Here is a 25,000-nt window from a genome sequence, read left to right as displayed (position 1 = left end):
TCTCTGAGTGAATGTTGGCAATAAATAAAGGATTGCTGTTTTAATATATTAAACATTTATTGCAAAATATTCATCTTAATTATCTCTTTCTCTCACACACACAGTAAGCATGGCACATATAAAAAAGAATTGAACAATTAAATATAAAATACAAATATAAAATAAATAAATAAACCAAATAAAAAAAGAAATAAAGGAAGAAGATTCTGGTCAACTGGTAACAAAAATATATAAAAGACAAAATCAGGCTCACACCAAAAAACTGTAATATACAGTGTTTTTTCTGTTATGTTAATTATTTTTGAAATGCCAGACCAGACCTATATGGGATGAATATTGAACAGTTTATTTCTTATCTGCCCTCTTCCTCCGCATCTCCTCCATCCACTGGTGAAGTGAAATACCAGCATTTTGGGGAAAGTATATGTACCCATAATACTGGCTGTGGCCACGACAACAGTCTGGCCACTGGGCAGGGGGATGATGGTACTGGCCTGCTGGGAGTTAAGTGTTTGTCCAGTTTCATTCCTCAGTCCCACCAAGTACTCTGCCAGGCTGTCCACTCTGTCCATCCCTGGGATACTGCGCTCATCCTCAGCCTGTTAAATATATGCATATGAAGAGTTCAGATGCAAAAACCTCTAAATGCCATTTGAAATTTTCTTCTTTAATGATGATTTTTATCAAACTTGTATATTTAAGTTCAGCAATTTCACTTAAATAACACTTAATAGGTAATTATCATTGCCATTTAAGTGAAATCACTGAACTTAAATATACAAGCTTGATAAAAATTGTCATTCTAGAAGAAAATTTCAAATGGCACCTAGAGGCTTTTGCATCGATGCAACTCTTCATAAAGAGTTCTTTATATATGAACTCTTCATATATAAAAATAAAATAACAACAATATCACAGGCAGAAAAATATTACATCTTTCACACTGTTTACATGTCACAAAGGACCTACCAGTTCTTGCTGTGGTGCTGCTGGAGCCATGGCAGGTGTCCCAGAGGGACTTGTAGTTGTAGCAGTGGGAAGAGAGGCTAGGACGATCAGAAAGTACGGAGGAGCAGAAGCTAGGCTGGTGGGCACAGCTGTTGGGGCGGAGGGTGCAGTGGTGTCCTCATTGGAAAACTGTTAAATGTAATAATAATAATAATAATAATAATAATATATTATTATTACATTTATTGTTATTATTATTATTATTACACTGCATATATTTGAATATGCTAAAAATGTAAATATCAGTATCAGTAAATACTCATTACTTACTGATGCCATAGTAAAAGTTGTGGTGAGAGGTGAGAGCAGGTGTTGCCATCTACCCAGGTGTTGCCATTGCCCAGATGTTGCCATCTTCCCTGGTGTAGCAGCAGATGATGTAGATAAGGGACCAGGTGTCATTGAAAAAGGACACTGACCTGGAAGGCTACAGGTTAAAGGAAAAGAAAATTAAATTTAATAATAGAGACAACAACATCAACACTACATAATTTTAGGACAGTATTGAGGCTATACCTTTGTATATGAAATCCACAAATATATGTCTGTGTCCCTCTAAACAAAGGCATTTGTCCCCTAAAATGCACGGGACATTTTTCAAACTGTAATATTGTTTGGCAGTGAATCATATGTGACCCCTTTCAATATGACATAGCTTTATGTTTTAAGATTGTACACATAACACTTTATCTAAATTTACCTTCAGATACAGGTCATGCCACTTTCACTGGCGGGGTGACGGCCTGTTTCCTGCCTCAGAAGACCAGACCCCTAAAACAGAAAACCTTATGAAGGTTTAACCTTATAAAACCATAAAAGCTTATAGCCCTGTGCTTTTTGCATTTGGATGCCATCTTCTTCCATTACTAGAGTAAATAAAATTCTAACTATTCACTGTAAATTTGTAACTCTTCAGCACATTGTGGGTAGTTTTAACTCACTACTATAATAGTCCTGTATGTAGATGGCATTAGATAGTAGGCTGTATTATATATGAATACACAGTACCTCAGTGTATAATATATTAATGCATAGTACCTCAGTGTTTATTGATACATAGTAGTAGCAGATATAAAAGTAATTTAGTACAATCATAATAAGATTATTATCAGTTGGTAAACACAGTCTGAACACAACACAAAACTCATTAATTCAAACACAATATCAGGTGTTGTACCCACATTATACCAATTATAACAATGTAAGTTAAACCCATTAATTTCTCTCTGTCATTCATTCATTCATTCATTCATTCATTCATTCTTAGCTAAGATAGTTAGGAGACTAAACAAAGCAACAACGTCGACGTCTCTTAACGTTACCTAACACAATGTAAACTTAAAATCTTACCTCGATGTCACTGTCAACTTCTTAAATAAAACAATGTAAAAGTTTATTTAAAAAACTATGAATTAAAGCTAGTTAATTAACTAGTAATCTTACCTATGGACTTATACGGACTTCACGCGGCTTTTTCAAAAATAAATATGACGGACTTCGCGTGGCTTTTACCAAAATAACTGATGAAAAAAGTGAAAAATATGATTTATAGGAGGTGGACTTACTGCGCATGATCCGGCAATGATGGAAAGGGGCCACGGTGATTGGCTGTCGTAAAATGGAGAAAATGGAAATGCTGCGATCTGATGGGCTGTCCAAAAAATGAGAAAGATGGACATGCAGAGACGTGATTGGTCGAAGCAGACAGACGAACGGTTCCCAGGCACCGCTATCGAAGGCACACCAGTTGCGGACAGAACCTAAACCTATCAGGTTTCGTGAGCTCCGCCTGCTGGCTAAAAGTGCTAGAGGCACAGAGACACGTCCTGTCCGTTTCCATAAGTGAAGCAAAGACAACACAAACTTCCCATACCGGGAGTCGAACCCGGGCCGCCTGGGTGAAAACCAGGAATCCTGACCGCTAGACCATATGGGAACTTCCTCGTGCCACTAGTAGGCCCTTTGGCTTTTAGTGTGCGACCACCCCCTTCTTTAAGAATATGGGAATGAGCCGAAGGAATTGTTTACTGAATTCGATTTCATCAGGCTCATCGGAGGGAGCTCTCATTTGCCTCGCCCAGGGGGTTCAGTGTCCTCCCAGTCCTGTGCTGGCATAAGAGACACTATAAACTGGTCGCAAAGCAAGGTCCTTGTGACAGTACCCATGCAATGCATCTGAAAAGACGCATGGTATTTCATGGTAACCGTTATCCCACTGACAAAGCAGCCTATTGTTGGACTGTCAAAAAAGGGTGAGCGAGCCAGCCAGGAGTCGAACCTAGAATCTTCTGATCCGTAGTCAGACGCGTTATCCATTGCGCCAAGGTCGGCGCGCATACGTCTATCAACGCTATCACGAGTTGACCGAAATTGACCCAAAGATCGCAGGATCGAATCCCGCTCGTCCAAACTTTTACGACTAATGTTAATTATTAGGATAAATGTTATTTAACTGCACATTTAAGTCCAGATAATTCTGTCATGTGTAGAAATTAACATTTGTATATAATAATACAGTAAAAAATAAAAATAGAGGAAGAAGATGAAGAAGAAAAGAACAAAAACGTCCAAACCCATTATATTTTTTATATAATCCCAACAATTATTAAAACAGGTAATATTAATAATAATAGTAGTAATAACAATACGCTACATAAATAACTTAAGGCATAACTAAACATAAATAAACTGAAATAAATGCTTCTCATCTATTATTATTTAATAGTAATAATGAAATTAATGATAATTAGGTAAATAAATAACTTAAATGATTCTCATCTATTATTATTATTTAATAGTAATAATGATATTAATGATAATCAGGTACATACATTACTCAAGGCTTAAGTTAACTTAATAAAATAACTAAAATAAACTGCAACCACCTGTTGCCCATAAATTATGTGTATATAATTTTACTGTAGTTGTTGTAGTAGTCAATAACAATAATGAAAAGAGGAAGTAGATGAATAAGAAAAAACACAGAAACATCCAAACCCATAAAATTTTTTTAATATAATCACATTCCGGTACATAAATAACTTAAGGCATAGCTGAACATAAATAAACTAAAAAAAAAAAAAAGGCTTCTCATCTATTATTATTATTAAAAATATATATAATAAAAAATAATAATAATAATAATAATAATGATATTAATGATAATCAGGTACATAAATAACTTAAGGCATAAGTTAACGTAACAAAATAACTAAAATAAACCACCTGTTGCCCTGACGACAGCTACTAACAGGATAGTTTCTATCCCTGGGCCAAGTATTTTACTTAACTCCAATAAGAATTAAATTACCTGATACAGTATACCTGTCTTTCACTCCTATTCTAAAAACTGTACACAAATGTAATCGAATAAAGTAAAATGAAAAAGTAAAGTTTTATTCATTTTACTTTTGAAAAGTAAAATGAATAAAACTCAAATAAAGGTACAAACACAACACCCATTATCCCCATCCTACTCACACATGCATGCGTGCAACACACACAAACACACACAAACACACACCAACCATGTTTAATAATGATTCAAAAGGAATCATACACATAGTTTTAAAACATTTTAAAGATAGCTGCCATTTCAATTTTAAGAAGCTGGAGGGTTGTCACTTCCTGGCTTTTTTTTCCTATAACCTCGTTCCATCAGCACAGCCCTCCATTCATCATATGATTGAGTCTCAGACTCTTCGCAGTACCAGTTCCCAAAGTACTGGAGATGTGTTGGTGGCTTTCTCTCCTTATTGCACTTTTTGCAAAGAATGACGTCTGTCTTTCTCACATACTTTCTTGTCACTGTTCCAGCGCTCTCCCTCTTCTGTTTTCTCTTCCTATATTGCTGTGTGGAGTAAGGAACCGATTGACTGGATGTCTGTGTTTGAGCTGATGGTGTCATAGCTGAAGGTAAGAAGAACATCACCTGTGAGGTACCAGGCACTGTAGGAGGCTGCACAGGTGGTAAAATGAAAGGGAGAGAGACAGGTGGTGCTGGTGCAATAGGGACAGGAAGTCCTTGGTGTGATGGTGGAGCCTGGAAGATGGCCTGAGGTTGCTGAGGTTGCGACCTCCCTTTGAGTTTAGCCTCCCCAGCAGTATTTGGTGGCAGGATAAAAATGTGTGGCTCTGACAAATTGCCGGAACAGAGAGTCGGTCTTTTCTGCAAAGCAGCAGGAAGGTTCTCAGGTCCTGCCATGGGTGCTTCAGGGGCTTGGATACCCTGTTTCAATATCTCCTGCTCCTGTGACTTACAACGCCTGCTGTACCTGGGAAAACATAAAGCAACCAATTATAATAAACATCTAAGCAATTATACAAAAGATGGTATGTTCAACTACTGTTTGATCATGACTATGATGTAACAGCAAGACACAGCTAAGATCACAGAGCAATTGATCACACCCTTGTCTCGTGTATCATTGCTTTAGTAAAATGCCGCTGGTACGGTAGCTGTTTGTTTGTTTGTTCGTTTGAGAGATGCAGTGAGAGGTGCAGTGAGACGTGTAGTGAAAGATGCAGTGAGACGTGCAGTGAGAGGCGCAGTGAGACGTGCAGTGAGAGGTGCAGTGAAAGATGCAGTGAGACGTGCAGTGAGAGGCGCAGTGAGACGTGCAGTGAGAGGTGCAGTGAAAGATGCAGTGAGACGTGCAGTGAGAGGTGCAGTGAGACGTGCAGTGAGAGATGCAGTGAGAGGTGCAGTGAGACGTGGAGTGAGAGGTGCAGTGAAAGATGCAGTGAGAGGTGCAGTGAGAGGTGCAGTGAGACGTGCAGTGAGAGATGCAGTGAGAGGTGCGGTGAGACGTGGAGTGAGAGGTGCAGTGAAAGATGCAGTGAGAGGTGCAGTGAGAGGTGCAGTGAGACGTGCAGTGAGAGATGCAGTGAGAGGTGCAGTGAGACGTGGAGTGAGAGGTGCAGTGAAAGATGCAGTGAGACGTGCAGTGAGAGGTGCAGTGAGAGGTGCAGTGAGAGATGCAGTGAGAGGTGCAGGTGCAGAGAGAAGTGAAAAAACTGATTTGCTGATCAATTTATGCTTAGAACAATGCTAATTTACTCACCATTGTGTCACTGTTGCACTGTTTACTTCCGGGAGCTGGATGGTGGTCTCGCTCATCACCTTAGCATTAGAGAGGATGCACTCTCGGATGTGCTTGTAAGCACGCACCACCATTGTGAAGCGGGACACCCTCACTCCATCACACCGCACCACGTTTGGATAGAGGGCACAGAGCCTTGTGAAGATGGCCTCCACCACTCGGTTGCAGCTAGGCCACTGTGCAGGACTATGAGCCCCAACGAAACACCTGCAAATTACAGCAGAATACATATTCGTTTCAATGTGTGATCCTTACTCTGTTATTTTTCTTGCTTTTTTCCCTCCTTTTCTAATCTGTCTGTTTTGCTTTGTGTTGTCTACGATGTTCATTTTTTCCTGTGTTTGCTAAATTTAACATACCTTTTGGTGCTCTCCACACCTGGTGCCACAATCTTCTTTGTGGCTCTGAATCGTCCCTGTTTTAAGGAGGTTTGGTGACGTGGTGGATAAATTGTCTTCCTCTTGTCATACTCCACCAATGCTTGCCATAGGGTGATGATCTTGGCGCACTCTTCACCAGTCAAGGCCAGACGGTGGTCTCTGAGGCTAACCAAGAACTCAGCCAAGTCCTGCACGGCTCCATACCCCCCAATATTATCTGGTCCAACAGAATCCTAAAATAAAAGATAATTTAGGAACTTTTGATAGCAGCAATGAATACAAATATTCACATGAAAGCACAGCAAACATAACTAAGATTTTGTTTACAGACGTAAATGTACACTGGGCCCTTACATCATGTGAAGTGTTCTCTTCAGATGTCAGATGTTCAGAAGTTTCTGCTGATGACTGGTCCACTGGAAATACATGAAAAGGCAAACATTCAGTTTAAATTTGTATTTTTTGCCTTTCAATAAGACATACATACATAGAGGTGCTGGTAATTGTTGTCACAATAACTCTATATAGATACTTTGGTAAACTCACAGCTATGTGCTCCAGGAAAGAGTCCTGGCTTTAAATGACTGTGCAGTGGGCTAGTGACAGGAGACGGAGGGACCACAGACAATGGTGAAATGGAGCAGGTGACAGATGTGGATGGTGATGGAGGAACCGCAGACAATGGTGAAATGGAGCTGGTGACAGGAGGGGTTGGTGATGGAGAAACCACAGACAATGGAGAAATGGAGCTGGTGACAGGAGGGGTTGGTGATGGAGGAACCACAGACAATGGTGAAATGGAGCTGGTGACAGGAGGGGTTGGAGATGATGCTGCAGACACTGATGCTTGTGAAGAGGCAACAGGTGTCCGTTCTGTGTCAAGGGTAGGGACAGTGATGTCCTGAAACTCCTCAAGTTCAGCATAACCTTCATCCACTTCTATACCAACCTCAGTGGTCTCGGACTCTTCAATGGCCAACTTGTAGTCTTGCAGAACTTTACCAGTTTGCTGGTAAAGATATTCCACTCCAATAAGCTCACCTTTAAAATATTAAACATTAAAAATTAGATAGTATACCAGGATATTATATTATAATTCAGAGGTTAAATGGTATGTGTACACTTAAAAAAATGTCACCAAAAATAACAAATAGTTAGCTACCAGTGTACTTTCTTGGCCCAACATAAGGGATGATTTTCTTGCCCATAACCTCCTCTGCAAGAGTGTTGACAGCATGACGCAGAAGATGATTGTAGGAATGGGGCTGCTGCTCATCCGTTGTTGCTGCCACAGCCCGGTCCTCATTCCACCTTGCAAGTCCATCCAAAAGATATGCCTGGAAGAAGGTGTCACTCGCCAGCGTACCTGTAAATTCAAAAAAAAAAAAAATAAGACCACACAAAAATGTCATATGGATACACAAATAACTGTTCCTATAGTTATTTTAATATATAATTAATTAAAATCTTATTTTAATAATTCAGTTAAGTCACTTATTTACCTGGGATGAATCTGTTAAGGTGCAGGTGAAATGACTCAAGCGAAGTGGAGCCTCTGGCACAGCGGTAGGTTGGCAGACGGTGCCCTCCCTTCACTACAGTGCCCGTCTGCACGTAGAGCTGCACACCTACAGGATCCTGGATGCAGGCCACATGCTTCCGCTGGGACTTCAAGATCTCTCTCATCCGGGCTGAGTTTATTAGTGGGACTCCCATAGTGTCACGACCAGCATCTCCATCAAAGGCCTGAATAAGGCTTTCAATCAGCGCCAGGGTCTCCTTGGTCCCGCGAGTGGTTCTCCTGCAATGTAGGGCTAGCTCGTTACGGCTGATACTGCGCAACACATCAGCCTCGGATGTAGGTTTCCAGTTAGCCTCTAGCTCTGCATGCTTTGCCTTCTTCAGGGCCGCCAGGTCAACCTGGTCCCACATGAAAATACAGTGGCTGAGGCGACTCATAAATGTGGCATACAACTGATGAGAGTCAGTGGTGCAACCCACAGCAAACCTCCTCATGAAGTGCCATACATCTAAACGGATGATCATTCGCTCCCACTCTTCAAACATTCTCCTCAGAAGAGTGTTGCCACAGCAGTCTCGGTCGACATACAGTATCTCGGGAGGAGCCACCCCAGCCACTCTGTATCGCTTGATGAGGCCTTCAATCATTGGCCCGAGACCAAAACCTTCACTGGCTGTGAGCACGGACATGATCACCTGTCCGTGCTCATTGCCAACATTGGTCGCCCAGGTAGCAGTGCCATAGCTCCGTCCCGCTAGTTTTCTGGCCACTTTTTTTGTTGAATCCATTTTTAAGATCCGACCATATTGAGATGTGATAGTGGCTTTGATCTCATCCAGCCTTTGCAGGACATCCTGGGCGTACACCTGCATCAACCACCGGTGCTTAGGGACAGAAGGCATCGAAGGAGCAGATTCAAATGTCACAGGCAGGATCAGGCTCGAAGTGACAGCACTGGCAATCCCCTTGCAATCTGTCAGATACTGGACTGTCTTTTGCAACCACACCTCAGTATGACGTTCCTGCAGCTTGCGCTGGATCTGGCTGCTGCTGTTTCCCAGCCCTCGCTGACGCATCAAACATACTACCTCCATGTCACATGCAAGTTTTGATGTAAGAATGCAAGGGAACTGCACCCTGTGGCCAATGTCGAGCTGGGAGACGATATCATGGCTCCAGCTGATGACCTTCCTCTTGCATCTTCGGCAGGCCAGGTACTCAGATGCCACAAAGTATGTCTTACCCAAGGCAATCACCTGCCTGATCTTTTGATGCAAGCCAGCTGAAGTCAGAAGGTCTTTCTGACAGTCTGGATGTGGACAGGTCAGCTTCACTTGCCACAGTTTTCGTGGCATCCAGAGCAGCAGGGGATGGCCAAAGTAATTCTCTAAGGGAGGGCAATTACTGGTCTTCAGTGGAACCTGTGGAGGATACCACCAAAGTTTGTCCACCCTGCTGAAGATCAGCTCAGGGTGGCCCTGTGCTGTCCACCTGAACAGAGCCTTGGAAATCCATCTCTGATCCACTTCAGGCAGAGTGTGTATCCATCCAGATGGAAGACAGACTCGTTGTGCTGGGGAAAAAAAAAAATATATATATATATAATAAATACAACAAATGCAAATTCACATTAACTTCCCTTAACTTTTTTATCCCTGGAATGGAACTTGAATATTTTGTTGCATGTTTTAAATAAGTATAAACGTACATGACAGATGTGCCATCTCAAACTTAGTTGCCTCTGCCAGCAGTGTGCTGTCATCTATCTCAGTGGATACAGTCGGACAAGTGAGGGTGGCTGAAGTCCCTGTGGCTGCCTCAATGGACACAGTCGGGCGAGTGAGGGTGGCTGAGGTCCCTGTGGCTGCCTCAATGGACACAGTCGGGCGAGTGAGGGTGGCTGAGGTCCCTGTGGCTGCCTCAATGGACACAGTCGGGCGAGTGAGGGTGGCTGAGGGACGCGTACGTGCCTTGGCCAACGCTACAAAACAAAACACAGAACAGATAAACATGACTACAGAACAATAAATCCTAAAATCATACAAAACAATAAATACTAAACACACCAAAAAGGTGTTATACAAATAAATGTTTGCTTACAAGGTGTGGATTTGACGGGGGAAACCAGCCTTTCAATGGTCTTGGTCAGGTTTTTCTGGTTAGGCAACTTCCTAAACAAGAGGGAGCGGAGATGGGCAGTAGAAGTATGGGTGGTGGTAGCGTGCTGGGTAGAGGCAGCGTGCTGGGATGTGATGGTAGCGTGCTGGGTGGAGGCAGCATGCTGGGTGGTGGTAGCGTGCTGGGATGTGATGGTAGCGTGCTGGGTGGTGGTAGCGTGCTGGGTGGTGGTAGCGTGCTGGGATGTGATGGTAGCGTGCTGGGTGGTGGTAGCGTGCTGGGATGTGATGGTAGCGTGCTGGGTGGTGGTAGCGTGCTGGGTGGTGGTAGCGTGCTGGGTCGAGGCAGCGTGCAGAGTGGTGGCAGCGTGCTGGAGATCTTTCCCAGCATATTGCTCTTCCTTCATGGCAATGGCAATTCTGCCAGAAGGAAAGAGCTCAACATACTCCCTAAAACTCTCTTTGTTGTGGGCATGTTCTTGGGAGTCTTTGCTGCCTCCTGTGGGGTCCCTCTTCATAGCTGCCACCAGGTAAGCTGCATACCCCAGGGCATTTTCAGCCACCCACTTGAATGTTTGCCCTCGAAATACACCAAACTGGATTTCAAAGAAACCCAGCAGGTGCTTTCTGTTAGCTGGATCTCCATGGTGCTGACTTAAGCTTTTCTTGGCCTTGTCCAGCACTATGTCAGGGGACAGGGGTCTTGCGTAGGGCTTTCCTTTGTTGGCCTCCTTCACCTTTGCCGCTTCCATTGTATCAGTCAAATTCAGGCTGCCATCAGCTCGTCTCCTGAAGCGAGGTTCCATCTAAATAAAAAACAATTTTTTTTTTGAAGATATAAAGACTATAGAGAAAGAAACAGACAGATACATTTGGTAACACATTAGTTAATACAGCCATGCATATTATATTACTTTACTCATGATCACCTTGTAATGTTGATTATATAGGCTATTATGCTTTGTGTGTCTATAGTTTTCTAACAGGCTTAAAGTGTTGATTTACACATCAGAATCTCAGAATGATCCCAGAGTAAGAGGTCATTTTTTCAATAATTATTATACCATTATTATACCATTGTTATACCACTACTTTCCCCTCTTTGAAAAGTTCCATCTAAATAAAATAATAATAATTTGAAGATATAAAGACTATAGAGAAAGAAACAAACAAACACATTTGGTAACACATTAGTTAATACAGCAATGCATATTACAGTACTATATTTAATCATGAACACCTTTTAATGTTGATTATATAGGCTATTATGCTTTGTGTGTCTATATTTTTCTAAAAGGCTTAAAATGTTGATTTACACATCAGAATCTCAGAATGATCCCAGAGTAAGAGGTCATTTTTTCAATAATTATTATACCATTATTATACCATTGTTATACCACTACTTTCCCCTCTTTGAAATCCTTTGCTCTATTACAAGTAACAGTTAAATGTAATTAATGCATTCAAAATGTTAGCCTACTTAACGTTAGCGAAAACAAGTTAGTTTAGCGTCAAAATAAAGTAAAAGTACTAAAAGTAGAAGCATAATGTACACTATATATTAATTGAATTATAATTAGTGATGCCTTAGTGTAACAATCATTTTAATGTTGCAACAAGTAAAGCTGTAGTAAACTGTAACGTTATATACTTTGTTCTGCTTGATCGTTTTATCTAAATACTTTTTTAATTATGAATTGTATTAATTACTTGAATTATTAGCTAGTCTGAGACACAGGTTATTCATATAAAACAACTATTTGGCACTTTACTTTTATTGACAAAAGACTGACTTACTTTGCGACTTTTGATCCGAAGTTAATCAATGAATTGTCATCCTCTTCTCCGGTCCCAATTCGCAAGTCACAGGGGGGAGGTGAATCTTGACGTTTATTGGTCAATTCTTGGTTAGTTACTAAGCAAAATCATGGTAGCGATAAGAGCCGCGATTGGCCATAAGCGTACGAATCTTGGTTGCAGCCGGGAACGTTGATTGGCTGTCATAACCAAGAATAGTAGGAATCTTGGTTGCGGCGAGGAACGTGATTGGCTGTCATAACCAAGAATAGTAGGAATCTTGGTTGCGGCGAGGAACGTGATTGGCTGTCATAACCAAAAATTAACCACGATTAACAGGCGGCACGGGGCGCCACTGACCCACCACCTTTATCTCATGCCATTAACAGGCCTGGAGCCAACGTCAGGAAGGGGTCCAATGAGGGGTCTGCTATTAAAAGCTTCGAGATGGAGGCGTCACATGTTGGGGATCTCGGTTGCTTTGTTTTTATGGCAAGTTGTGGTGTTGTTAGGATATTCCCACAGATCCTGTGGCACTTTCTCAGTGGAAGATCTGTTATCCAGGGTCAGAGACATCTCCTCTCCTGGAGGAAAATTCAAGTGTTAGTGGCCCTGCTTGAGCAGTTGCTGCAAAATGTGGTAGAGGCACACAGTCAGGCTTGATGGGAAAGAGTGAGCAAACCAGGACCTGAGCTGCCTGGGTGAAAACCAGGAATCCTGACCACTTTTTTTTTTTAGAGACTATTTCAGGCATTTTGAGGAAAAAAAGAGACAATTTAGCATTTTTGAAACATTTCATTGACTCTTTTTTTTTTTTTTTTTTTTAAACAATAATGCTTACAGCACCTGGTATTCCCAGGCGGTCTCCAATCCAAGCACTAACCAGGCCCTACCCTGCTTAAATCCTGACCGCTAGACCATATGGGAACTTCCTCGTGCCTCGAGCAGGCCATTTGGCTTTTAGTGTGCGACCACCCCCTTCCTTAAGAATATGGGAATGAGCTGAAGAGATTGTTTATTGAATTTGATTTCATCAGGCTCATTGGAGGGAGCTCTCATTTGCCTCGCCCATGGGGTTCAGTGTCCTCCCAGTCCTGTGCTGGCATAAGAGACACTATAAACTGGTCGCAAAGCAAGGTCCTTGTGACAGTACCCATGCAATGCATCTGAAAAGACGCATGGTATTTCATGGAAACCGTTATCCCACTGACAAAGCAGCCTATTGTTGGACTGTCAATTTAAAATATTATTCAACTAATCCAATAATAATAATAATAACAAAAATGATGGGCTAATAAAAGGAAATGATAAAGTGGCTATGGGCTGGCAGCGAAGCAAAACAGGGTGTGCGAGCCAGCCAGGAGTCGAACCTAGAATCTTCTGATCCGTAGTCAGACGCGTTATCCATTGCGCCACTGGCCCACCAACGAGTGGGCGGATGGCTTGTCGGTGTCTGACTGTTCAGAGGCCTGACATAACACCTACTTTATCTCATGCCATTAACAGGCCTGGAGCCAACGTCTGGAAGGGGTCCAATGAGGGGTCTGCTATAAAAAGCTTTGAGATGGAGGCGTCACATGTTGGGGATCTCGGTTGCTTTGTTTTTATGGCAAGTTGTGGTGTTGTTAGGATATTCCCACAGATCCTGTGGCACTTTCTCAGTGGAAGATCTGTTATCCAGGGTCAGAGACATCTCCTCTCCTGGAGGAAAATTCAAGTGTTAGTGGCCCTGCTTGAGCAGTTGCTGCAAAATGTGGTAGAGGCACACAGCCAGGCTTGATGGGAAAGAGTGAGCAACCCTTCCCTGGTGGTCTAGTGGTTAGGATTCGGCGCTCTCACCGCCGCGGCCCGGGTTCGATTCCCGGTCAGGGAATGAGCTTTTGCCCTCTTGTAGCAGTCGTGATTGCAAAAAGGCGGACTACACACTCAAGCGCTGACGGCCTCGTCGAGAAGCATGGCCAATTAAATGTTTGCGTGTGAAAAAGACCTCCTTCGAGCCGGAGTCGAACCAGCGACCTAAGGATTCCCAATTTGCCACCTACAGTCCTCCGCTCTACCAGCTGAGCTATCGAAGGCACACCGGCTGCGGACAGAACCTAAACCTATCAGGTTTCGTGAGCTGCGCCTGCTGGCTAAAAGTGCTAGAGGCACAGAGACACGTCCTGTCCGTTTCCATAAGTGAAGCAAAGACAACACAAACTTCCCATACCGGGAGTCGAACCCGGGCCGCCTGGGTGAAAACCAGGAATCCTGACCGCTAGACCATATGGGAACTTCCTCGTGCCACTAGCAGGCCCTTTGGCTTTTAGTGTGCGACCACCCCCTTCTTTAAGAATATGGGAATGAGCCGAAGGAATTGTTTACTGAATTCGATTTCATCAGGCTCATCGGAGGGAGCTCTCATTTGCCTCGCCCAGGGGGTTCAGTGTCCTCCCAGTCCTGTGCTGGCATAAGAGACACTATAAACTGGTCGCAAAGCAAGGTCCTTGTGACAGTACCCATGCAATGCATCTGAAAAGACGCATGGTATTTCATGGTAACCGTTATCCCACTGACAAAGCAGCCTATTGTTGGACTGTCAAAAGAGGGTGAGCGAGCCAGCCAGGAGTCGAACCTAGAATCTTCTGAGCCGTAGTCAGACGCGTTATCCTTTGCGCCACTGGCCCACCACCTTCATCTCATGCCATTAACAGGCCTGGAGCCAACGTCAGGAAGGGGTCCATTGAGAGGTCTGCTATAAAAAGCTTCGAGATGGAGGCGTCACATGTTGGGGATCTCGGTTGCTTTGTTTTTATGGCAAGTTGTGGTGTTGTTAGGATATTCCCACAGATCCTGTGGCACTTTCTCAGTGGAAGATCTGTTATCCAGGGTCAGAGACATCTCCTCTCCTGGAGGAAAATTCAAGTGTTAGTGGCCCTGCTTGAGCAGTTGCTGCAAAATGTGGTAGAGGCACACAGCCAGGCTTGATGGGAAAGAGTGAGCAACCCTTCCCTGGTGGTCTAGTGGTTAGGATTCGGCGCTCTCACCGCCGCGGCCCGGGTTCGATTCCCGGTCAGGGAATGAGCTTTTGCCCTCTTGTAGCAGTCGTGATTGCAAAAAGGCGGACTACACACTCAAGCGCTGACGGCCTCGTCGAGAAGCATGGCCAATTAAATGTTTGCATGTGAAAAAGACCTCCTTCGAGCCGGAGTCGAACCAGCGACCTAAGGATTGCCAATTTGCCACCTACAGTCCTCCGCTCTACCAGCTGAGCTATCGAAGGCACACCGGTTGTGGACAGAACCTAAACCTATCAGGTTTCGTGAGCTCCGCCTGCTGGCTAAAAGTGCTAGAGGCACAGAGACACGTCCTGTCCGTTTCCATAAGTGAAGCAAAGACAACACAAACTTCCCATACCGGGAGTCGAACCCGGGCCGCCTGGGTGAAAACCAGGAATCCTGACCGCTAGACCATATGGGAACTTCCTCGTGCCACTAGCAGGCCCTTTGGCTTTTAGTGTGCGACCACCCCCTTCTTTAAGAATATGGGAATGAGCCGAAGGAATTGTTTACTGAATTCGATTTCATCAGGCTCATCGGAGGGAGCTCTCATTTGCCTCGCCCAGGGGGTTCAGTGTCCTCCCAGTCCTGTGCTGGCATAAGAGACACTATAAACTGGTCGCAAAGCAAGGTCCTTGTGACAGTACCCATGCAATGCATCTGAAAAGACGCATGGTATTTCATGGTAACCGTTATCCCACTGACAAAGCAGCCTATTGTTGGACTGTCAAAAAAGGGTGAGCGAGCCAGCCAGGAGTCGAACCTAGAATCTTCTGATCCGTAGTCAGACGCGTTATCCATTGCGCCAAGGACGGCGCGCATACGTCTATCAACGCTATCACGAGTTGACCGAAATTGACCCAAAGATCGCAGGATCGAATCCCGCTCGTCCAAACTTTTACGACTAATGTTAATTATTAGGATAAATGTTATTTAACTGCACATTTAAGTCCAGATAATTCTGTCATGTGTAGAAATTAACATTTGTATATAATAATACAGTAAAAAATAAAAATAGAGGAAGAAGATGAAGAAGAAAAGAACAAAAACGTCCAAACCCATTATATTTTTTATATAATCCCAACAATTATTAAAACAGGTAATATTAATAATAATAGTAGTAATAACAATACGCTACATAAATAACTTAAGGCATAACTAAACATAAATAAACTGAAATAAATGCTTCTCATCTATTATTATTTAATAGTAATAATGAAATTAATGATAATTAGGTAAATAAATAACTTAAATGATTCTCATCTATTATTATTATTTAATAGTAATAATGATATTAATGATAATCAGGTACATACATTACTCAAGGCTTAAGTTAACTTAATAAAATAACTAAAATAAACTGCAACCACCTGTTGCCCATAAATTATGTGTATATAATTTTACTGTAGTTGTTGTAGTAGTCAATAACAATAATGAAAAGAGGAAGTAGATGAATAAGAAAAAACACAGAAACATCCAAACCCATAAAATTTTTTTAATATAATCACATTCCGGTACATAAATAACTTAAGGCATAGCTGAACATAAATAAACTAAAAAAAAAAAAAAAGGCTTCTCATCTATTATTATTATTAAAAATATATATAATAAAAAATAATAATAATAATAATAATAATGATATTAATGATAATCAGGTACATAAATAACTTAAGGCATAAGTTAACGTAACAAAATAACTAAAATAAACCACCTGTTGCCCTGACGACAGCTACTAACAGGATAGTTTCTATCCCTGGGCCAAGTATTTTACTTAACTCCAATAAGAATTAAATTACCTGATACAGTATACCTGTCTTTCACTCCTATTCTAAAAACTGTACACAAATGTAATCGAATAAAGTAAAATGAAAAAGTAAAGTTTTATTCATTTTACTTTTGAAAAGTAAAATGAATAAAACTCAAATAAAGGTACAAACACAACACCCATTATCCCCATCCTACTCACACATGCATGCGTGCAACACACACAAACACACACAAACACACACCAACCATGTTTAATAATGATTCAAAAGGAATCATACACATAGTTTTAAAACATTTTAAAGATAGCTGCCATTTCAATTTTAAGAAGCTGGAGGGTTGTCACTTCCTGGCTTTTTTTTCCTATAACCTCGTTCCATCAGCACAGCCCTCCATTCATCATATGATTGAGTCTCAGACTCTTCGCAGTACCAGTTCCCAAAGTACTGGAGATGTGTTGGTGGCTTTCTCTCCTTATTGCACTTTTTGCAAAGAATGACGTCTGTCTTTCTCACATACTTTCTTGTCACTGTTCCAGCGCTCTCCCTCTTCTGTTTTCTCTTCCTATATTGCTGTGTGGAGTAAGGAACCGATTGACTGGATGTCTGTGTTTGAGCTGATGGTGTCATAGCTGAAGGTAAGAAGAACATCACCTGTGAGGTACCAGGCACTGTAGGAGGCTGCACAGGTGGTAAAATGAAAGGGAGAGAGACAGGTGGTGCTGGTGCAATAGGGACAGGAAGTCCTTGGTGTGATGGTGGAGCCTGGAAGATGGCCTGAGGTTGCTGAGGTTGCGACCTCCCTTTGAGTTTAGCCTCCCCAGCAGTATTTGGTGGCAGGATAAAAATGTGTGGCTCTGACAAATTGCCGGAACAGAGAGTCGGTCTTTTCTGCAAAGCAGCAGGAAGGTTCTCAGGTCCTGCCATGGGTGCTTCAGGGGCTTGGATACCCTGTTTCAATATCTCCTGCTCCTGTGACTTACAACGCCTGCTGTACCTGGGAAAACATAAAGCAACCAATTATAATAAACATCTAAGCAATTATACAAAAGATGGTATGTTCAACTACTGTTTGATCATGACTATGATGTAACAGCAAGACACAGCTAAGATCACAGAGCAATTGATCACACCCTTGTCTCGTGTATCATTGCTTTAGTAAAATGCCGCTGGTACGGTAGCTGTTTGTTTGTTTGTTCGTTTGAGAGATGCAGTGAGAGGTGCAGTGAGACGTGTAGTGAAAGATGCAGTGAGACGTGCAGTGAGAGGCGCAGTGAGACGTGCAGTGAGAGGTGCAGTGAAAGATGCAGTGAGACGTGCAGTGAGAGGCGCAGTGAGACGTGCAGTGAGAGGTGCAGTGAAAGATGCAGTGAGACGTGCAGTGAGAGGTGCAGTGAGACGTGCAGTGAGAGATGCAGTGAGAGGTGCAGTGAGACGTGGAGTGAGAGGTGCAGTGAAAGATGCAGTGAGAGGTGCAGTGAGAGGTGCAGTGAGACGTGCAGTGAGAGATGCAGTGAGAGGTGCGGTGAGACGTGGAGTGAGAGGTGCAGTGAAAGATGCAGTGAGAGGTGCAGTGAGAGGTGCAGTGAGACGTGCAGTGAGAGATGCAGTGAGAGGTGCAGTGAGACGTGGAGTGAGAGGTGCAGTGAAAGATGCAGTGAGACGTGCAGTGAGAGGTGCAGTGAGAGGTGCAGTGAGAGGTGCAGTGAGAGATGCAGTGAGAGGTGCAGGTGCAGAGAGAAGTGAAAAAACTGATTTGCTGATCAATTTATGCTTAGAACAATGCTAATTTACTCACCATTGTGTCACTGTTGCACTGTTTACTTCCGGGAGCTGGATGGTGGTCTCGCTCATCACCTTAGCATTAGAGAGGATGCACTCTCGGATGTGCTTGTAAGCACGCACCACCATTGTGAAGCGGGACACCCTCACTCCATCACACCGCACCACGTTTGGATAGAGGGCACAGAGCCTTGTGAAGATGGCCTCCACCACTCGGTTGCAGCTAGGCCACTGTGCAGGACTATGAGCCCCAACGAAACACCTGCAAATTACAGCAGAATACATATTCGTTTCAATGTGTGATCCTTACTCTGTTATTTTTCTTGCTTTTTTCCCTCCTTTTCTAATCTGTCTGTTTTGCTTTGTGTTGTCTACGATGTTCATTTTTTCCTGTGTTTGCTAAATTTAACATACCTTTTGGTGCTCTCCACACCTGGTGCCACAATCTTCTTTGTGGCTCTGAATCGTCCCTGTTTTAAGGAGGTTTGGTGACGTGGTGGATAAATTGTCTTCCTCTTGTCATACTCCACCAATGCTTGCCATAGGGTGATGATCTTGGCGCACTCTTCACCAGTCAAGGCCAGACGGTGGTCTCTGAGGCTAACCAAGAACTCAGCCAAGTCCTGCACGGCTCCATACCCCCCAATATTATCTGGTCCAACAGAATCCTAAAATAAAAGATAATTTAGGAACTTTTGATAGCAGCAATGAATACAAATATTCACATGAAAGCACAGCAAACATAACTAAGATTTTGTTTACAGACGTAAATGTACACTGGGCCCTTACATCATGTGAAGTGTTCTCTTCAGATGTCAGATGTTCAGAAGTTTCTGCTGATGACTGGTCCACTGGAAATACATGAAAAGGCAAACATTCAGTTTAAATTTGTATTTTTTGCCTTTCAATAAGACATACATACATAGAGGTGCTGGTAATTGTTGTCACAATAACTCTATATAGATACTTTGGTAAACTCACAGCTATGTGCTCCAGGAAAGAGTCCTGGCTTTAAATGACTGTGCAGTGGGCTAGTGACAGGAGACGGAGGGACCACAGACAATGGTGAAATGGAGCAGGTGACAGATGTGGATGGTGATGGAGGAACCGCAGACAATGGTGAAATGGAGCTGGTGACAGGAGGGGTTGGTGATGGAGAAACCACAGACAATGGAGAAATGGAGCTGGTGACAGGAGGGGTTGGTGATGGAGGAACCACAGACAATGGTGAAATGGAGCTGGTGACAGGAGGGGTTGGAGATGATGCTGCAGACACTGATGCTTGTGAAGAGGCAACAGGTGTCCGTTCTGTGTCAAGGGTAGGGACAGTGATGTCCTGAAACTCCTCAAGTTCAGCATAACCTTCATCCACTTCTATACCAACCTCAGTGGTCTCGGACTCTTCAATGGCCAACTTGTAGTCTTGCAGAACTTTACCAGTTTGCTGGTAAAGATATTCCACTCCAATAAGCTCACCTTTAAAATATTAAACATTAAAAATTAGATAGTATACCAGGATATTATATTATAATTCAGAGGTTAAATGGTATGTGTACACTTAAAAAAATGTCACCAAAAATAACAAATAGTTAGCTACCAGTGTACTTTCTTGGCCCAACATAAGGGATGATTTTCTTGCCCATAACCTCCTCTGCAAGAGTGTTGACAGCATGACGCAGAAGATGATTGTAGGAATGGGGCTGCTGCTCATCCGTTGTTGCTGCCACAGCCCGGTCCTCATTCCACCTTGCAAGTCCATCCAAAAGATATGCCTGGAAGAAGGTGTCACTCGCCAGCGTACCTGTAAATTCAAAAAAAAAAAAAAATAAGACCACACAAAAATGTCATATGGATACACAAATAACTGTTCCTATAGTTATTTTAATATATAATTAATTAAAATCTTATTTTAATAATTCAGTTAAGTCACTTATTTACCTGGGATGAATCTGTTAAGGTGCAGGTGAAATGACTCAAGCGAAGTGGAGCCTCTGGCACAGCGGTAGGTTGGCAGACGGTGCCCTCCCTTCACTACAGTGCCCGTCTGCACGTAGAGCTGCACACCTACAGGATCCTGGATGCAGGCCACATGCTTCCGCTGGGACTTCAAGATCTCTCTCATCCGGGCTGAGTTTATTAGTGGGACTCCCATAGTGTCACGACCAGCATCTCCATCAAAGGCCTGAATAAGGCTTTCAATCAGCGCCAGGGTCTCCTTGGTCCCGCGAGTGGTTCTCCTGCAATGTAGGGCTAGCTCGTTACGGCTGATACTGCGCAACACATCAGCCTCGGATGTAGGTTTCCAGTTAGCCTCTAGCTCTGCATGCTTTGCCTTCTTCAGGGCCGCCAGGTCAACCTGGTCCCACATGAAAATACAGTGGCTGAGGCGACTCATAAATGTGGCATACAACTGATGAGAGTCAGTGGTGCAACCCACAGCAAACCTCCTCATGAAGTGCCATACATCTAAACGGATGATCATTCGCTCCCACTCTTCAAACATTCTCCTCAGAAGAGTGTTGCCACAGCAGTCTCGGTCGACATACAGTATCTCGGGAGGAGCCACCCCAGCCACTCTGTATCGCTTGATGAGGCCTTCAATCATTGGCCCGAGACCAAAACCTTCACTGGCTGTGAGCACGGACATGATCACCTGTCCGTGCTCATTGCCAACATTGGTCGCCCAGGTAGCAGTGCCATAGCTCCGTCCCGCTAGTTTTCTGGCCACTTTTTTTGTTGAATCCATTTTTAAGATCCGACCATATTGAGATGTGATAGTGGCTTTGATCTCATCCAGCCTTTGCAGGACATCCTGGGCGTACACCTGCATCAACCACCGGTGCTTAGGGACAGAAGGCATCGAAGGAGCAGATTCAAATGTCACAGGCAGGATCAGGCTCGAAGTGACAGCACTGGCAATCCCCTTGCAATCTGTCAGATACTGGACTGTCTTTTGCAACCACACCTCAGTATGACGTTCCTGCAGCTTGCGCTGGATCTGGCTGCTGCTGTTTCCCAGCCCTCGCTGACGCATCAAACATACTACCTCCATGTCACATGCAAGTTTTGATGTAAGAATGCAAGGGAACTGCACCCTGTGGCCAATGTCGAGCTGGGAGACGATATCATGGCTCCAGCTGATGACCTTCCTCTTGCATCTTCGGCAGGCCAGGTACTCAGATGCCACAAAGTATGTCTTACCCAAGGCAATCACCTGCCTGATCTTTTGATGCAAGCCAGCTGAAGTCAGAAGGTCTTTCTGACAGTCTGGATGTGGACAGGTCAGCTTCACTTGCCACAGTTTTTGTGGCATCCAGAGCAGCAGGGGATGGCCAAAGTAATTCTCTAAGGGAGGGCAATTACTGGTCTTCAGTGGAACCTGTGGAGGATACCACCAAAGTTTGTCCACCCTGCTGAAGATCAGCTCAGGGTGGCCCTGTGCTGTCCACCTGAACAGAGCCTTGGAAATCCATCTCTGATCCACTTCAGGCAGAGTGTGTATCCATCCAGATGGAAGACAGACTCGTTGTGCTGGGGAAAAAAAAAATATATATATATATAATAAATACAACAAATGCAAATTCACATTAACTTCCCTTAACTTTTTTATCCCTGGAATGGAACTTGAATATTTTGTTGCATGTTTTAAATAAGTATAAACGTACATGACAGATGTGCCATCTCAAACTTAGTTGCCTCTGCCAGCAGTGTGCTGTCATCTATCTCAGTGGATACAGTCGGACAAGTGAGGGTGGCTGAAGTCCCTGTGGCTGCCTCAATGGACACAGTCGGGCGAGTGAGGGTGGCTGAGGTCCCTGTGGCTGCCTCAATGGACACAGTCGGGCGAGTGAGGGTGGCTGAGGTCCCTGTGGCTGCCTCAATGGACACAGTCGGGCGAGTGAGGGTGGCTGAGGGACGCGTACGTGCCTTGGCCAACGCTACAAAACAAAACACAGAACAGATAAACATGACTACAGAACAATAAATCCTAAAATCATACAAAACAATAAATACTAAACACACCAAAAAGGTGTTATACAAATAAATGTTTGCTTACAAGGTGTGGATTTGACGGGGGAAACCAGCCTTTCAATGGTCTTGGTCAGGTTTTTCTGGTTAGGCAACTTCCTAAACAAGAGGGAGCGGAGATGGGCAGTAGAAGTATGGGTGGTGGTAGCGTGCTGGGTAGAGGCAGCGTGCTGGGATGTGATGGTAGCGTGCTGGGTGGAGGCAGCATGCTGGGTGGTGGTAGCGTGCTGGGATGTGATGGTAGCGTGCTGGGTGGTGGTAGCGTGCTGGGTGGTGGTAGCGTGCTGGGATGTGATGGTAGCGTGCTGGGTGGTGGTAGCGTGCTGGGATGTGATGGTAGCGTGCTGGGTGGTGGTAGCGTGCTGGGTGGTGGTAGCGTGCTGGGTCGAGGCAGCGTGCAGGGTGGTGGCAGCGTGCTGGAGATCTTTCCCAGCATATTGCTCTTCCTTCATGGCAATGGCAATTCTGCCAGAAGGAAAGAGCTCAACATACTCCCTAAAACTCTCTTTGTTGTGGGCATGTTCTTGGGAGTCTTTGCTGCCTCCTGTGGGGTCCCTCTTCATAGCTGCCACCAGGTAAGCTGCATACCCCAGGGCATTTTCAGCCACCCACTTGAATGTTTGCCCTCGAAATACACCAAACTGGATTTCAAAGAAACCCAGCAGGTGCTTTCTGTTAGCTGGATCTCCATGGTGCTGACTTAAGCTTTTCTTGGCCTTGTCCAGCACTATGTCAGGGGACAGGGGTCTTGCGTAGGGCTTTCCTTTGTTGGCCTCCTTCACCTTTGCCGCTTCCATTGTATCAGTCAAATTCAGGCTGCCATCAGCTCGTCTCCTGAAGCGAGGTTCCATCTAAATAAAAAACAATTTTTTTTTTGAAGATATAAAGACTATAGAGAAAGAAACAGACAGATACATTTGGTAACACATTAGTTAATACAGCCATGCATATTATATTACTTTACTCATGATCACCTTGTAATGTTGATTATATAGGCTATTATGCTTTGTGTGTCTATAGTTTTCTAACAGGCTTAAAGTGTTGATTTACACATCAGAATCTCAGAATGATCCCAGAGTAAGAGGTCATTTTTTCAATAATTATTATACCATTATTATACCATTGTTATACCACTACTTTCCCCTCTTTGAAAAGTTCCATCTAAATAAAATAATAATAATTTGAAGATATAAAGACTATAGAGAAAGAAACAAACAAACACATTTGGTAACACATTAGTTAATACAGCAATGCATATTACAGTACTATATTTAATCATGAACACCTTTTAATGTTGATTATATAGGCTATTATGCTTTGTGTGTCTATATTTTTCTAAAAGGCTTAAAATGTTGATTTACACATCAGAATCTCAGAATGATCCCAGAGTAAGAGGTCATTTTTTCAATAATTATTATACCATTATTATACCATTGTTATACCACTACTTTCCCCTCTTTGAAATCCTTTGCTCTATTACAAGTAACAGTTAAATGTAATTAATGCATTCAAAATGTTAGCCTACTTAACGTTAGCGAAAACAAGTTAGTTTAGCGTCAAAATAAAGTAAAAGTACTAAAAGTAGAAGCATAATGTACACTATATATTAATTGAATTATAATTAGTGATGCCTTAGTGTAACAATCATTTTAATGTTGCAACAAGTAAAGCTGTAGTAAACTGTAACGTTATATACTTTGTTCTGCTTGATCGTTTTATCTAAATACTTTTTTAATTATGAATTGTATTAATTACTTGAATTATTAGCTAGTCTGAGACACAGGTTATTCATATAAAACAACTATTTGGCACTTTACTTTTATTGACAAAAGACTGACTTACTTTGCGACTTTTGATCCGAAGTTAATCAATGAATTGTCATCCTCTTCTCCGGTCCCAATTCGCAAGTCACAGGGGGGAGGTGAATCTTGACGTTTATTGGTCAATTCTTGGTTAGTTACTAAGCAAAATCATGGTAGCGATAAGAGCCGCGATTGGCCATAAGCGTACGAATCTTGGTTGCAGCCGGGAACGTTGATTGGCTGTCATAACCAAGAATAGTAGGAATCTTGGTTGCGGCGAGGAACGTGATTGGCTGTCATAACCAAGAATAGTAGGAATCTTGGTTGCGGCGAGGAACGTGATTGGCTGTCATAACCAAAAATTAACCACGATTAACAGGCGGCACGGGGCGCCACTGACCCACCACCTTTATCTCATGCCATTAACAGGCCTGGAGACAACGTCAGGAAGGGGTCCAATGAGGGGTCTGCTATTAAAAGCTTCGAGATGGAGGCGTCACATGTTGGGGATCTCGGTTGCTTTGTTTTTATGGCAAGTTGTGGTGTTGTTAGGATATTCCCACAGATCCTGTGGCACTTTCTCAGTGGAAGATCTGTTATCCAGGGTCAGAGACATCTCCTCTCCTGGAGGAAAATTCAAGTGTTAGTGGCCCTGCTTGA

At 43.2% G+C, this 25,000-nt stretch overlaps 2 protein-coding genes and 8 non-coding genes across 10 annotated transcripts; 2 read left to right on the top strand and 8 right to left on the bottom strand.

The window, feature by feature from the left end:
• Window positions 1-2,872: 2,872 nt before the first annotated feature.
• trnae-uuc (transfer RNA glutamic acid (anticodon UUC)) lies at window positions 2,873-2,944 on the bottom strand. Its single transcript has one exon. It is a non-coding gene; the product is annotated as a tRNA-Glu (tRNA).
• Window positions 2,945-4,056: 1,112 nt separating this feature from the next.
• Window positions 4,057-10,456, bottom strand: LOC120483482 (uncharacterized). The gene is made up of 9 exons (XM_089130825.1): window positions 10,113-10,456; window positions 9,721-9,993; window positions 7,993-9,585; window positions 7,653-7,856; window positions 7,037-7,531; window positions 6,845-6,906; window positions 6,470-6,723; window positions 6,072-6,317; window positions 4,057-5,282 (listed from the first exon to the last, which is right to left on the bottom strand). Exons 2-9 carry the CDS (start codon window positions 9,734-9,736, stop codon window positions 4,610-4,612), a joined length of 3,543 nt encoding a protein of 1,180 aa, XP_088986951.1. The 5' UTR covers window positions 9,737-9,993; window positions 10,113-10,456; the 3' UTR covers window positions 4,057-4,609.
• Window positions 10,457-13,275: 2,819 nt separating this feature from the next.
• trnar-acg (transfer RNA arginine (anticodon ACG)) lies at window positions 13,276-13,348 on the bottom strand. The gene has a single exon. It is a non-coding gene; the product is annotated as a tRNA-Arg (tRNA).
• A 379-nt stretch (window positions 13,349-13,727) lies between these two features.
• On the top strand, window positions 13,728-13,799 carry trnae-cuc (transfer RNA glutamic acid (anticodon CUC)). Its single transcript has one exon. It is a non-coding gene; the product is annotated as a tRNA-Glu (tRNA).
• A 115-nt stretch (window positions 13,800-13,914) lies between these two features.
• Window positions 13,915-14,001, bottom strand: trnay-gua (transfer RNA tyrosine (anticodon GUA)). The gene is given in 2 exon segments: window positions 13,915-13,950; window positions 13,965-14,001. It is a non-coding gene; the product is annotated as a tRNA-Tyr (tRNA).
• A 125-nt stretch (window positions 14,002-14,126) lies between these two features.
• Window positions 14,127-14,198, bottom strand: trnae-uuc (transfer RNA glutamic acid (anticodon UUC)). Its single transcript has one exon. It is a non-coding gene; the product is annotated as a tRNA-Glu (tRNA).
• A 716-nt stretch (window positions 14,199-14,914) lies between these two features.
• trnae-cuc (transfer RNA glutamic acid (anticodon CUC)) lies at window positions 14,915-14,986 on the top strand. Its single transcript has one exon. It is a non-coding gene; the product is annotated as a tRNA-Glu (tRNA).
• Window positions 14,987-15,101: 115 nt separating this feature from the next.
• trnay-gua (transfer RNA tyrosine (anticodon GUA)) lies at window positions 15,102-15,188 on the bottom strand. The gene is given in 2 exon segments: window positions 15,102-15,137; window positions 15,152-15,188. It is a non-coding gene; the product is annotated as a tRNA-Tyr (tRNA).
• Window positions 15,189-15,313: 125 nt separating this feature from the next.
• trnae-uuc (transfer RNA glutamic acid (anticodon UUC)) lies at window positions 15,314-15,385 on the bottom strand. The gene has a single exon. It is a non-coding gene; the product is annotated as a tRNA-Glu (tRNA).
• Window positions 15,386-16,443: 1,058 nt separating this feature from the next.
• On the bottom strand, window positions 16,444-24,668 carry LOC120483352 (uncharacterized). The gene is made up of 10 exons (XM_089130728.1): window positions 24,381-24,668; window positions 22,567-23,389; window positions 22,175-22,447; window positions 20,448-22,040; window positions 20,107-20,310; window positions 19,491-19,985; window positions 19,299-19,360; window positions 18,924-19,177; window positions 18,526-18,771; window positions 16,444-17,724 (listed from the first exon to the last, which is right to left on the bottom strand). Exons 2-10 carry the CDS (start codon window positions 23,387-23,389, stop codon window positions 17,052-17,054), a joined length of 4,623 nt encoding a protein of 1,540 aa, XP_088986854.1. The 5' UTR covers window positions 24,381-24,668; the 3' UTR covers window positions 16,444-17,051.
• Between the last annotated feature and the right edge of the window lie 332 nt (window positions 24,669-25,000).

The sequence above is a fragment of the Pimephales promelas genome, chromosome 5 (assembly GCF_988280905.1).
Source record: "Pimephales promelas chromosome 5, fPimPro1.hap1.1, whole genome shotgun sequence".
In the NCBI taxonomy this organism is placed as follows: domain Eukaryota; kingdom Metazoa; phylum Chordata; class Actinopteri; order Cypriniformes; family Leuciscidae; genus Pimephales; species Pimephales promelas.
The sequence above is the reverse complement of the archived record's forward strand: the minus strand, read 5'-3'. Positions and strand labels throughout refer to the sequence as shown.